At 43.9% G+C, this 14,169-nt stretch overlaps 1 protein-coding gene across 1 annotated transcript in view; it reads right to left on the bottom strand.

Annotated features, from left to right (window-relative positions):
• FBLN1 (fibulin 1) overlaps positions 1–14,169 on the bottom strand; it is a 56,603-nt gene that overhangs the window by 7,136 nt on the left and 35,298 nt on the right. Inside the window, exons 15-16 of the mRNA XM_083615629.1 lie at positions 9,679–9,821; positions 8,499–8,630 (exon numbers count right to left, since the gene is read on the bottom strand). Of these exons, the coding sequence (XP_083471755.1) occupies positions 8,499–8,630; positions 9,679–9,821 (275 nt within the window). The remainder of the gene's footprint in view (positions 1–8,498; positions 8,631–9,678; positions 9,822–14,169) is intronic.

Here is a 14,169-nt window from a genome sequence, read left to right as displayed (position 1 = left end):
GCAAGAACTAAGGCTAAAATAACAACTACAGTTACATGCACTGAAGTTTCACTTTCTGTGCTATGTCAGTTGCTGTGTCAAAGCAAGAAGGACAACATCGCTCTCCTGTCAACAGGTACATTCCAGGCTGGGATGCTGCATCTGTCAACCATGCTGAGAGAGCAGCAGGATCAGACCTGCCTTTATTCAGACACAGCCTGCCACTCTACCTGCAACAGGGCAAGGCAAAGGCCCTTGGGCCCAGCATGCAGCCTCATCTGAGGAGGCACATCAGTGGAACTTGACAACACTGCACTGGAACTCTGGTATACAAATGTTACAAAGCTCAGTGAGTAACTCTTGCTTCGTGAAGGTGCCAAGATTTCCTGATACAGTCATGTGAATCTCAAGGGCTTGTAAGACTCTCTTCAAGGCAAGCATGACAAACACCATCATCCTAGTGCCTGGAGAATGACCTGGTCTTCAAGAACCAACCCTGGCAAAAATATTCGATAAACAGGGGAGACCAGGGCTCACAGTTTGAAGGCTCACTCTGCCACACTTCTGGTCTGAGGTCAGTCACAAGGCCCTTCCAAACCATCACTCTCTTTGCGTGGAGGCAATCACACACTGACAAATTGGTGACTGGGAGGTCTCGTGCAACAAACCCACTTCTCCCAAAGATTGGACTAGACTGTGGGAGTGAGGCACACATGTCAGGTCACACAGTGAGGGGCCAGAACCAAAAGTGGGAGGCAAGAGAGTGAGAGAACTGGGCATTTTCTGCTGAGCTTGATATAAAGGTTGTTGGTTTTCTTGGCTAATAACTTTGGGCTCATCCACACTGAAGTTTAATGTGGAGCTGAAGCTTCCTGTGTCTCTTCTATGCTTATTCTTAAATATCCTTCTCATGAAATCCTCCTCATTCAAGTGACAGCCGCAATTCCTCTCTGATAAATCTGAATTATCCCAATCCGTGAATAATTGAATAAGGGCAGAAAAGTCAATACAAAATTGCACGCTGCATGTGGTGTAGGTGTGGAGTTTTCTTCCATGTGTGGTGATGCTTTCCTGCCACACAGCCTGCTACCGAAACCACTACTTCCATTTGGTTTTCATTAGCCAAAGGGAAAGGATACAGCCTTCCTTTTCTCACTGGCTGTTGCTGGAGGCACATCCATGATGTTTCTATTTTTAAAGTAGCTCTTTTTGTGCTCTTGCACAAAAAGAGAAAATAAAATTTGGCCTTGCAGAAGGTGGCAAAGAAGGGAAGCAGGAGCCATAAAGGAAATTTTTCTAAAGATGTTTTATAGATGGTACATAACACCTAGCAAAATATTCAAGATGTATAAAACAAAATCCAAAATGTGTTGGAGGTGTAATCAAGCAGAGGGGACGCTGCTACACATGTGGTGGACCTGTAATAAAATTAAGAGCTTCTGGGATATGGTATATGATAAGCGGAAGAAAATATTTAAACAAACCTTTATAAAAAAAAGAGAGACAGAAGCTTTTCCGCTGGGCATATTAGACTCCAACATTGCAAGTGAAAATAAGAGAATATTCCTGTATGCAACATCAGTAGCGAGAATCTTAATTGGAAAAAAGAGATAGTACCAACAAAAAAAGAGAGGCAAGATAAATTATTTTATTACCTTGAATTGGCCAAAATGACAGATACAATTAGGGGATGATCTAAACAAAAATTCCAAAAAGAATGGGGAAAATATAGAGATTATCTAACATTGCTCATTGCAAGTGCCAGGAGGGCGCTGGTTTTAAACTTAGCATTGTTTGTCTTCTAACGCTTCTCCTCATCGGGATTTCTGGTACTGCAGACAGATGCTGAAGGTATTCTTTTGGCTCATTTATGTTGCTGTAAGATATAATTACATTTCCCTCCCTCTTGCCCGCCTTCAAAATATGTCAGCCCCTCAGGCAGTTCACCTTCATGTCTGGTTTCTGCTTGTATTTTGTATCACTTAGCCAGTTTGCTAATAACCTTGCATCTTAAACTTAAAAGAGCCATTCTGTTGTTTAACTCATTCCTCGCAAATACTCCTGAGCTGGCAATATGCGGAGCTGCAGAGCATCGTCCCAGAATCTAGACCTGGAATCCAGCACAGGATCCCCGAGGCCACTAGATCTGAAGTGAAGCAAGCAGATCACTTGAACTATACAAAAGCAGGAGCCAGGGACCTATTCTGGAAAGACTGGCCAACCAAAAGGCTAAATGTTACCTGCCAATTGCATCAGTTGAGGTTGCGGACTCCTGTTTCCTTCTTGTGCCAAAAGTGGACTCTGACATCTTAGCACACACAGTCCATGTCAATTAGATGGGACAACGCTCTTAATGCAACATTTGTGTTTGTATTCATGTCTCACTCAGCTTTCTGGATTTACTAATTTTCTTCACCATACCATGAAATATTTTGCTTTGGTTAGTTTGGTTGCACTAATTGGGACATACTTAATAAAAATGTGTTGGGCCATATTCAACTGAATCATACTGCTAGTGGAAGCCAGTGCAAGGATTCCCACTAGTGCAACAGGACTTCCCCTCCTCCTGCCCCCCCACCATCTCTAAATCTGCTCTGGAGGGTGGGGGGAACCCCAAGAACAGATTAAGGGGGCACGTGGGGAGAGGAGAGAGGGAGAAAATTACACAGCACAAGAAAAACCCTTGTGCTGATGGAACATTAGCCTTACGCTGAATATGGAATTTGGAGAGTTCAAACCACACTGCACGTATTGCAAAGAATCTTGTGGCACCTTAAAGACAAACAAATTTGCAAATTTGCAAATAATTATGGGGACACACCCTTGCTGCACATTATTTAGCGCCATTTCAGCTTTGGTAAGTACATGGGAACATAAAAACTGCTGGACTGGCCAAAGGCCCATCTAGTCCAGTGTTGTTTTTCGAACGGTGGTCAGGTTGACTATTTCAGAAGTTTACAGGAAAGGCATAAAGGCAACACCCACATCTTTTTGTCAGTGTATTCAGCTCTACTACCTCTGAACATGGAGGTTTCATCTGTCATAGCTAATATCCATTGATAGACCTATCCTTTTTAAAGAACCTCATCACCACTGCCACATCTTACAACTGTGGACCATCCAAACTAATCATGTGTTGTGTAAAGAAGTGCTTATTTTTACCTAATTCCACTGCCAATCAATATAGCTGGGTAGCCCCAAATTCTAGTTTCAGGGGAGACACAAAGAGAGGGAGTGGAGGGGGAGAGAGAGCAGGATCCTGTTCATAACTGAATAGCATAGTCATGTCACCAAGGCTGTGGCAAGTGCCACTCCTTGACCATTTCTTGACTATAAGCCGCACCATGGCACACACCAGGCCACGTCTGCGTGATTCAATTTACCAGGGAAAATAAAGGGCTAATTCAGAGGATTGGGCCCAGAAGCCATTGCACAATCCATCCATCATTACCTAGAGATGAGAGCTGCTATTTTAAGCAGAATTTCTGAAGAACGAATCCTTTTCAGCTGCTGTGCATTCTAATTCCTGACCAAATTCCAAGAATAAGACTAGGAAAGGGGGCTTCTACATCATCTTGCCCCCAGTTTGGTCTTAGTCACACTTAGCTTTGCTCTGCTCTTTCCAGGCCTGCTCTGCTAGTTAAAGCTCCCCTTCCAAGCACCCCTTTTTTGCTCCAGAGTTTTCCAGTCTTTAAAGCGGAATCAGAGCAAACGGGAATCTGTGGAAATCCTCAACTGACATTTGCTCCAATTCGGTGGTAAAAAGTGGTGCATTGTGGGGAAAGCTCAGGGCAAGGGGGAAAAGCCCTTGGACACAAAGCAAGCCTCCTCTGCCTGCTATGTGAGAAGAAGCCCTTTGACTCAGCTTCAATTCAGCATCCCACTCTCTATTCTGTGCCTTCTCTGCAGAATTAATACCTGCGCACAGTTCTGGCTATGCAGATGAAGAGAGGAATAATTATTTTGCTATGCTTTCATAAGGCTAATTGCAGGGCCTAATTTATGCCAGAGCACATCAGGGCACAGTTCCAGTATCTGTTTTTAGTGCCTAAACTGAGCCCTGGAACAGTAAGGCACAAAACCAGATGGCCGTGGATGCAGAGGACCATTGACTCGCCACTGTCTCCTCTTGCTTTCGATAAATGCTCTCCTAATACAATTTTGGATTTGTTTGTCTACACTAAAAAGCACAAGTTTGAGAGGTTTACCACTATGTCCCCTGCTTTCTAGGCATGGGTCAGAGTGGTTTTCCTTTTTGCTCCACCTCTTTTCCCTGGGAATGGCCACACTTGACCGCTGAATCGGAGCAAGCGTCGATCCAATTCAGTGGTAAAAAGCAGGTTTTCCCAGTGAAAAGAGGCAGGATCAGAGGAAGCAGGAAGAGCCCTGGAGTTTGATTGCTGGGGAAAAGGGGTTCCGAAACACACCTGACGTCTCCTTTTTCTAGAAATTAAATGCCGTCAGACAGAAAGTAGATTGAAAGCCTGTGATTACCCAACCATATGCCTGCTATAGGGCCAGTCTTCGAATGTGAGCCCCATCATAATATCCTGACGGTGTTGGTTTCAGAAAAAGTTTCCTACTAACAGCAATGTTCAAGGGCAAAAGTTTCATTTTCCATTAACCAAACGTAAGTGTGTAAGTGCCTGGTTGGGGCCGGGGGGGGGGGAGGAAAAGGAGAGAAAACATCCTGCAGTTGAATGCCCTGCCTGAACACAGGTGGTATTACGGAACCCCAACACAGAGCAGAGGGAAAAAGCTGCATAGTGCTCTCTAATACCCCAGGCTTTAATAGGACCTTTTTGTACAAGCTGAAAACGAATTCTTCATTGACAGCTGGTTAAAAGGTACGAGGGGGGGGGGCGGAACTAAACAAAACAAAAAGGTATGTAGCAGAAAGTCTGTAAAAAGGCTTAAGGAGAACAAGCTGAGGCTTTACTTCTGTTTACCCTTTCCCCTAGTTCAGCCGTGATTTAAGGCTACAAGGAATATCTTGCAGAATGAACTGCTAAACTTTGGGGCTCTTTGCAAAGGGGCCAGCCAGGTCTCGGAACCCAAGCTTAGAAATCAGCAGGAGAATCCTGCATGTCTAGTTCTTTCCCAGCCTGGTACAGCATGTATATTGTGACCATCACCAGCCTAGGCTAAAGTGAGCTAAATTTTGAGGGCACAGATAAATCACAGCCAAAATTCACCAGGGCTCAGCCCCAGAAACTGTTTTCTGTGCCAAAGCTTAGAATATGGGGGGGGCCAGACAGATAATTTTGCCAACCATAGTTGTATAGGTGTTCCCTATCCATCAGGCTCTGCCCTGAGCCCCCAAATGTGGTGGGGTTTTGCCCACTGATCCCAAAGACGATATCTCTGGCCATTTGCTGTGTTGCACCCCCTTCTTCCCTAGTTAGGCTCCAGAACTTTAACCATCAGAGCTTGGGAGACCTGGCAACCCCAGCGGGAAGGGGAGCTTGTCAGGCGAAGAGATTGAGCCATTTAAGCAAAAATACCAAAGAGTGATCCTCATACAGCAGAAAGCAATGAGACAGAACCTGAAATGTCTGTTTACATATCGGTATATATTGTAAACCAATGGTATGATAGTCATCTGTGCTTACAAAGCTCCTCTTTGTTTCCCCTCTTTCAACCAGGGGAGCTCCGTGAGGAGGGCACAGAGTGGCCATTCTTCAAAGTGGCATCCGCATCGTGGAATGCACTCCCCAAGGAAACCAATCTCTCCTGCTCCCCTGCAGCCGCCCTTGAACAGTATTTTGCCATCAGGCGAAGACATTTGCGTTCTAAGGATGTTTCCTGTGGACTGATCTGGCTTGTGGGGCATTTTTCACTCAACGGGCTGCTGCTTTTTATTGTTGGCTTTTAGTAACTCTTAAGTACAAGGTTCCCCTGGAGGTGGTTATAGTGGTACCTCGGGTTACATACACTTCAGGTTACAGACTCCGCTAACCCAGAAATAGTGCTTCAGGTTAAGAACTTTGCTTCAGGATGAGAACAGAAATCGTGCCGTGACGGCAGCAGGAGGCCCCATTAGCTAAAGTGGTGCTTCAGGTTAAGAACAGTTTCAGGTTAAGTACGGACCTCCAGAACGAATTAAGTACTTAACCTGAGGTACCACTGTACTGGTTTTCAGGAAGGATTCAGTTGCATTCTGGACAATATCAGTTTGTGCAATTAAAGTGGATTAAAGCACTCTGGTGCAGCAATCCACTGGGGGAGGGTACACCACCACCTTTCACAGTTAGGAAAGTGAGGAGGAAATGCATTAAAATGTGTGGGGAAATGATTGGTTGATGGGAAAATGTATAATCTCCCAACAAATCAATTGGAATGGATGTTCAACAAAGAGCAGGCATTGTATAACTGCTGCATAAAATCAGGATAAAGGCTCAGTAAACAGGTCACCTGAAGGAGCTGTTTATTTTCAACTTGTGCAGGTGCCTTGGGTGCCATTTATAGTGGTTAATGCAGATAAAAAGAACTACTCAAGATGTAAGAGCTGCCTCTTCCCATGCCACGTGCTTCTCTTGCCCTCAGCATCAGAGATCTGATCATCTTCTCCTGCTGCTGACTGAAATTTGCCAGACAGCCATGCGTGAAAGTGCTTTTTCAGTCTCTAGCTGCACCTCCATTGTACCTCCCAGGGAAGGAGGACAGCTACTGACATCTTTGCTTCTTTTCCTGGCTGGCAGCTCAGGGGAGTTTTGGAGAAATTGGTCCTTCGATCCTTACTATAGTTTTTCTGTCTGCTTTATTCCATTTGTTATCAGCTACTGTGGATGTCAAATTTTGGACAGAAACGTGGGGCAATTTTTAAACAGTATCTAAAAGTCTCAAGCCGTAGCCCAGTGTTGCCCAACCTGGTGCCCCTCCAGATGTTGGGCTCCAGTTCCTGAGCCTGGAGGGCCACCAGCTGCTCTGCAAAGCCATGCAGATAACAGCAGGCCTGGTTTTCAAAGGTTTGGGATGGCAAAGCGCAGGGATTGGCATCTGAGTGGAGCCCTTTTTATCCTGTTTAAGCGAATGGTTGCCATTCACTTCTGTGGGGAAAGCTAAGGCCCTGGCCTTGTGGGTGCTCTTGGTGAAGAGAGGGAAGCCTGACAGAGATGCTGCGAGGAGAGACAACGTTCAGGTCACAGAGAGAAATACCTTCTTCTCCAGGAGCACCCTCAAGTCCTTCCATTGACCACAATACAATAAAGAGCCCCACCCATCACAGCAAAAAGCAGGCCAGTAGCATATAAACAAGGAAAGCAAAGAACCCCGTCCACCATTTTTACATAATCTTCATCGTAAACACAAAACAACCCTCCAGTTATTTAACTGTCATTTTCATCAACAAACTCTGTTTAAGACGTGGGAGCTTATAAGCCTGCATTAACATGTTGCCTCTTGGCATGCAGCCTCACATTTCTGCTCGATAAATTATGAAATAAACCTAGATTTATGTTACAAGGATTTGGGTTGCTACAAGACAGGAAAGCCAACAGCGCCACCTTCAGGCTGAGCTACAAAAGGTGCCTGTCTATGTTGTGTGTGCCAGCTATTTCACCCCAGTGCAGCTTCTAGCAATATTTATTTAAGAAACTACTATCCATATAAGTTCAAAGCAAAAATACAGAAGGACTCTTGTTATGTGACCATCACCAAGATAACTAGTCCAACTCTTGCAATGTGCACAAAATAGCAGCCTGGTCTGCCCAGATACCAGCAGCAGCAGCAGCGACAACGTTAGTAGGAATAGTCACATTCAGCAGATATGTGCATCACTTACACTGAAGCCTCTTAGGGAGGGTTACTGTTTCATTCTCGTTCTTGTCTTTATTGTGTGTTTTGTGTGTTTATCTTGTATTTTTATGCTGTGGACCGCCCTGAGATCTATGACTGAAGTGTGGTATACACAATTAATTAAGAATACACACACACACACACACACACACATATATATATATATATATATATATATATATATATATATATATACACACACAGCATAAAAATACAAATTAAAATACAATTGCTTCTCAATAGCTAACCCCACCATCATCCTCAGGCTGGATGACCAATGAACAGAAGTGATTGGAGGTTTATCGTGGCAACATCTAGACAGCCACAGGACAGGTTTTCCTTCTCTAGAGAATTGCAGATCAACATGCAGCTTCTTGTGTTGTTTTTGTTCGGTAACAATATTACGACAATTTAGGAAAGAGATACACATGCTTGAGCTTCTTCAGCTTTGCCTGTGTACTCCATACATTCACTTGGTGGCACTGAACAGAAAAATATCGTTGTTTTTCAAACAGGGGAGGCAAAAAGTATCATTTGATTTGATATTGTGATTTCATTTTTATTTCTTTAATTTGCTTGTAAGATGCCTTGTAGGATTTGTAACCCTAAAGGCTAGGTGTATATAATGTATAAATAAATAAAAATTAATAAAGGATGCAATAAGCCAATGTTTATTGATTATTTCCTTGAATTCAATAATAATAGGAGAACTTTTTCCTCACCCACAGTGATGCCATCCATGTAGCGCTTGATGATGTCAAAGGAATCCCGCAGATTTCCTTCGGTGATGTCAAATATGATGTCTGCCTGGTTGCCTGGGTATGCTGGCGTGATGGCACGAAGGAAAATAATCTCTGAGGGGAAAGATACCGGAAGTAAGCTAAAAATGGCAACAATTAAACATTTAAATCAGTGCAGTGCAACCTGTTCAGCAATTGCAAATCAGAAAAGTTAAAGCAGAGAAATAAGAAAGCAAGATTATACTTCAGGTTGTCTTCTCCTTCATGAGACTTACTGAAAAGTCTTGCTGGGGTGGAAGGGCAGGAGCTCCATTTGCCAGTGACTTAATACTGCAAGAGGAGTACTAAGACCCTGGAATGACAGACCCTCATCCTGCAGCCTGGAACAGGGCTCAGCAACCTTTTTCAGCCGTGGGTCGCTCCACCGTCCCTCAAACCTTGAGGGGAGCCGGACTATATTTTTTGGGGGGGAATGAACGAAATCCTACACCCCACAAATAACCCAGAGGTGCATTTTAAATAAAAGCACACATTCTACTCATGTAAAAACATGCTGATTCCCGGACCATCCGTGGGCTGGACTGAGAAGGTGATTGGGCCACATCCGGCCCCCGGGCCTTAGGTTGCCTACCCCTGGCCTAGAACCTGCACAGGTGTGTTAATTAATTCCTTCCCTCCCATCATCTGCAACTCTGCAGAACCATCTTGCCCTGAGGGGAGGAGAGAAAAAGCCATTACAGCCTCTTCATTGTCTTTTCAATTTTATTGTGTTTTTTGTAAAACAACAACTTCATTTTTTGAACAACTACAACAACATTTTTCCATTTCATTGATACTTATTGTAATAATATTATGTAAATCGCTTTTTGAAGTTGGCCTGAAAAGGAGTACAGTATATTAATGCCTGAAATAAAATAAAACCATAAAAGGAAGCAATTTAGGCATAGGTCCCCTGCTATATGACTGCTGTGCTACGTTCCAGCAGCGTGGACATTGGGGGGGACGGGGACCTAGCAATGGGTCTGGAGGTCCTGGGCTGCCCAGATGACAAGACCTTCTCAGCCTTGCTATGCGTTCGGCTCTTAGCAATTCTTTCTGTAGGTGGAGCTTCTGGGATGTTTATACCATAGGCTACTTCTGCAGAGTGAGGAAAAGCGTTTACCTTCAGGCCTCGTGAAATCCCTGAATGTGGGCAGTGAAATGACTGTGTGGGAAATGGTGTGAACTGGATCTAACATGCAGTTGACGTCATTCGGTCGGCAGGACTTAATGCAGCGAACAGTATCTGTCTTCTCATGTCTGACTCTGAGGAAGAGAAGGGAAAGACAAATATGGAACATAAATTCAGTTGTGTCGCATTGCAAAGATCAAACAAGCAAGGTGCAGTAAAGATGGAAATTCTTATTTTAGATCCTGATCTCACTGTGAAATACTACGCGTATGTATATTTTTCCTAGCCTCTGGGGTTTGATCTGTGTTTCGGGCATCCATCTTACACTGGACTAATTCTAAAGGCAACTTGGGTAGATCCAACTACCACTGGGTCAGAAAAGCTACAAGTCACAAAAATTGTTTAAAGAAATTGCCCTGGACAGTCAAGTCCAATGACCACCTGGACAGCTTCACCCTGCACCAGAATCCAGGCTTTGACCTGATGTGGGCCCCACCTTTGTCCTGCCTGCGTAGCAGAATTTTTGAAATCTGAAGTTGGCAACTTCCACCAGTAGGACTGGACGGTTTATGAAGATCTGCAGTTTGGTGAAGACCAAGGGAGAGGTGATCGGCTTTGCTATGTTCAAGTAATGAGTTTTTGGACTGGGAACTCTTTTGACACTTTATGCTATCATAACTCCCTGATCCCTTGGGAGAAGGTGAACTATAAAATATAAATAGAATAAAGCTATGTATAGAACTGTCTAATTATGGAACAAAAACAAAAATCGACTGAAACAATTTTCCTACTTTTTCTGCTCAGAACAGTTTCAGTGTTTTGGACTTGGCAACAGTCATCCTTGGACCAGGGGCAAGATGAGAGTAAGATAGCATCTTGTTATTTATTGAAGCTGAAAAAAATGGTCATGGCTGAATACCAGCAGGAAGCAATAATTTCTTCAAAGGATCCATAACTAAAGTTTGGGGGAAAGGTTGGAGTTGGAAACAAGCTGAAGATGTGAAATGAAATTGTGCTTTTACCGGGAAGGGGTGGGGGCTTCTGAGGTTGCTCTGGGGTTTTAGTTGCAGATTTTATCTAACTCCTTTGTATACAAGTTGAACTCTTTCCAGGTAATGTTGTGGGTAGCATAAGAATATTACAACTGAGCAGGTGTTAGCAGGGAGCCAAGAAGAATGGATTGGCTGCATGACTAATATGCAACCATTTCATTTAAATTTCCATTCCCACACCCGCACCATCAGAACAGATCTTTTTTTAAATGTTGCCAGCATTATTCATCCATAACCTAAAGCCAATTTGTCCAAAAAACTACTTAGGGTGGATTCTCATTAACAATTTTTAAACTGAATTCAAGGCACATCCACTCCCAACCCCCCCAACGGTTTTATGCTATATTGAGCAAGTTTTGCAGTCAACTGCTCAACACTTGCTCAGATCTGAACAAGCCAAATCCAGTTGGCAGCCAAAAATAAATAAATCCAGTATAGCTTGAACTGGGTTTGCAAGAAACAAATAGAAGGTGGCAGTACCATACCCTCCAAGTGTTCTGGAATTACAAAAGCCATCCTGGCTTTTGATTTAATCCCAGGATGTGACTGTTTCCTCTCCCTTGGGCATCTGCTGGAAAGCGGGAGAGGAGGACGGGAGAAGCTGCTGCAGGCAGAGGGCAGGGAGTAAGGGGGAGCAGAGCACAAGGAGTCTTGCTTAAAAAAATGCTTTGTGCATCTGCACCTAATTTTGCCCCTTTCTAAAATGTATTTATTAGTGTGTGTTTTTCTTTTTTGTAAATTTACCAAAGAATAAAATAAAACCGTTGCCGTAGTGGTGGTGGAAATGCTCTGCAGGGGGGCACAAACAATGGGGGGGTTGAGGCGGGTCAGTGGGAGGGAGGGAGGGAGAAATGTCCCTCTTTTCATCTGAGGAGTGTTGGAGGGTATGCAGCATCACTATATGGAAGAAACAAGGGTTGAGGGAGCCTCGTGTGGAGAAGCCAGAGCCCAAGCTAGTGAAATGGTGTAGCGTATGAGGCTGCTAACTTTAGCCCTTCCTTTTGGACCAGAAAGGGAAAAGGATATGCCACATCAGCCCCTGTATGCAGGCAATCTTCAGCCTCTGCGCTGGCCAGGCCTGGTGTAAGCACGTAAGAACGTAAGAGCCTGGCTGCTGGATCAGGCAATGGCCCCTTTAGTCCGGCATCCTGGTCTCACAGCGGCCAAGCCAGATGCCTGTGCAAAACCCATTTGCAATACAGTGGTACCTCGAGTTACAAACGCCTCAGGTTACAAACACTTCACGTTACAAACTCCGCTAATCTGGAAGAGTTACCTCAAGGTGAGAACTTTGCCCCAGGATGAGAACGGAAATCATGTGCCAGTGGCGCAGCAGCAGCAGCAAGAGGCCCCATTAGCAAAAGCACACCTCTCATTAAGAACAGTTTCAGGTTAAGAACGGACCTCCAGAACAAATTAAGTTCATAACATTCACTGTACATGAATGTCCTCACATGTTCCACACCAATTGGAGGCCCCCTGCCTCCAGCGCAGCCGCAGATAGGCTTTACTCCATGCTTCTGTCTCCCTCCCTTTTAAATCAGTGGCAGCACATTCCAGTCCATGCACTGGGCAGGGGGGGGCTCCCTTTGTTTGCCTTGATTTTTCCTATATATTCAGCTTCTTTGGATTACCTGCTATTTTTAGAGAAGGAGAAAAGATTCTCCCCGTGAGGATTGCTTAAGAGACTTCTATGCTGCCTTCCCCAAGTGGAATATGGCATGAAAGCATTTTAAAACAAACTGCAAAATGACAATTAAAATAATAAGGAACCACTTCACACACCTCAGCCACTTGGCACCTCCTTACAGATGAGATCCAGTTATGCAGACAGGCTTCTTCTTCTACTCCAGCAATGTACAAATGGGCCTTGTGCTTCTTCCTCTAAAGCATGGTCCAATCTTGATTTTAATATTTTCTATTTTGGAACATGGCACATTCCAATATTTTTCTTTCCTGTTCTAAACTTCTGCTTGCTACTTTGGGGGGGGGTATCTTTTCCATTTAATTTGTTAAATCTTTCAAGCAAGGAATCATGTTTTCATTCTCATCCAGACAGGCCCCCCAATGGTGCTATATAATTATGTCTATTTAAATGTTCCAGTTAGATGCAACATAGAATTATCCATCTAATATGATTTAATCTGGACTGCAGTATGTTTTTAAAGGCAACTAGATTAATATATGCACTCAGTAATATACTAGAATGCAGCAGAATTTTGCAAGGCACTGGGCCAAAGTCTTGCGTTCCTCATTTTGTAGCTCAAATAAGGCTTCGTTTAAAGATTTTGAAGCCAATCTAAGCTTTAGTTTTTGCTACTGGCTTGCTGAGGCATCGTGTACAGTTGACCGCGCAATGAACCTGTGACCACATATCCATGGATGCACATTGTCCTTGGAGCTAAAGGGCCTGTATTTGCAAAGGACTGTGCAGTCACCAATGAGCTTTGGCCAGCTCTGGCTGCCTGACAAGTATGCTAGACATGTTTGCAGATGCATCTGTTGCAATGGCTAAAAATGTTTATGCATACAACTAAAAAAGTAGGCGGAGAGGAATTATTTAGGGTGTGTGAGAGAGGGGGGGAAAGGGAAGGAGGGAGAGAATATTGAGAGTTTGTGAGATGTGGTGCCATGTGCCTGAGGATTATCTGGCATCATACAACATATGCATCCCATGAAATCCCATAAATATGGTGGGAAGCAAAGGGCAGCAGGCAGCAACAGTGAAGCAGAAGCAGCACAAGAACGAGGCCAGGCAAGCCCCCCTCTTTTTTCTTCCACCCAAACTCTTTGGCTTGCAATCCTGTCTATGATTCGCAGCCGCTCTCTGGACCGTTGCCAGCAAGGTGGGAGCTGGAACAGAAGAGAAACAGAAGCAGCCAGGCTGGTGCTGAGGCAGCAGTTTACCTCCCTGGCATGTTTCTGGCTGCTCACGGGATCAGAGGGCAGAGTCTCTGTGATGCACATAGATATGTAATATTTATTTAACAGGATTTATATGCTACTTAATCATCAAAACCTCTAAGCAGTTTATATGAAATATACTTAAAAATTATCAGTCAACTCATATGTTGAAAACAAGCTGACCTAAAATATTTCAAAATATAGAAGTAAAAAATAAAATTATGGAAAAAAAACTACACATTAAAATACATGCCAAATTTGCATGTCTGGGTAGACTTGCCTAAACAAACAAAAATTCTGCCAAGTGCTGGGGGGGGGCGGGGAAATACAGTGAAGGCACCTGCTTAAGATCAATTAGCAGAGAGTTTCACAGTGCAGGTGCCGCCACACTGAAGGATTAAGTGGAGAATAAACATTATGTAGCATTTGCAAAGTGGTCATTTCTGCTCTCCTCTGAATTGTGCTGAGAGGTCTGCTCTCCTCTGAATTGTGGATGCACTTCACAGAGATGTACATCCAACTTCAT

This window comes from Podarcis filfolensis (assembly GCF_964270895.1).
Source record: "Podarcis filfolensis genome assembly, chromosome: 5".
Classification (NCBI taxonomy): Eukaryota; Metazoa; Chordata; class Lepidosauria; order Squamata; family Lacertidae; genus Podarcis; species Podarcis filfolensis.
This window is presented reverse-complemented; position numbering and strand designations above follow the sequence as displayed.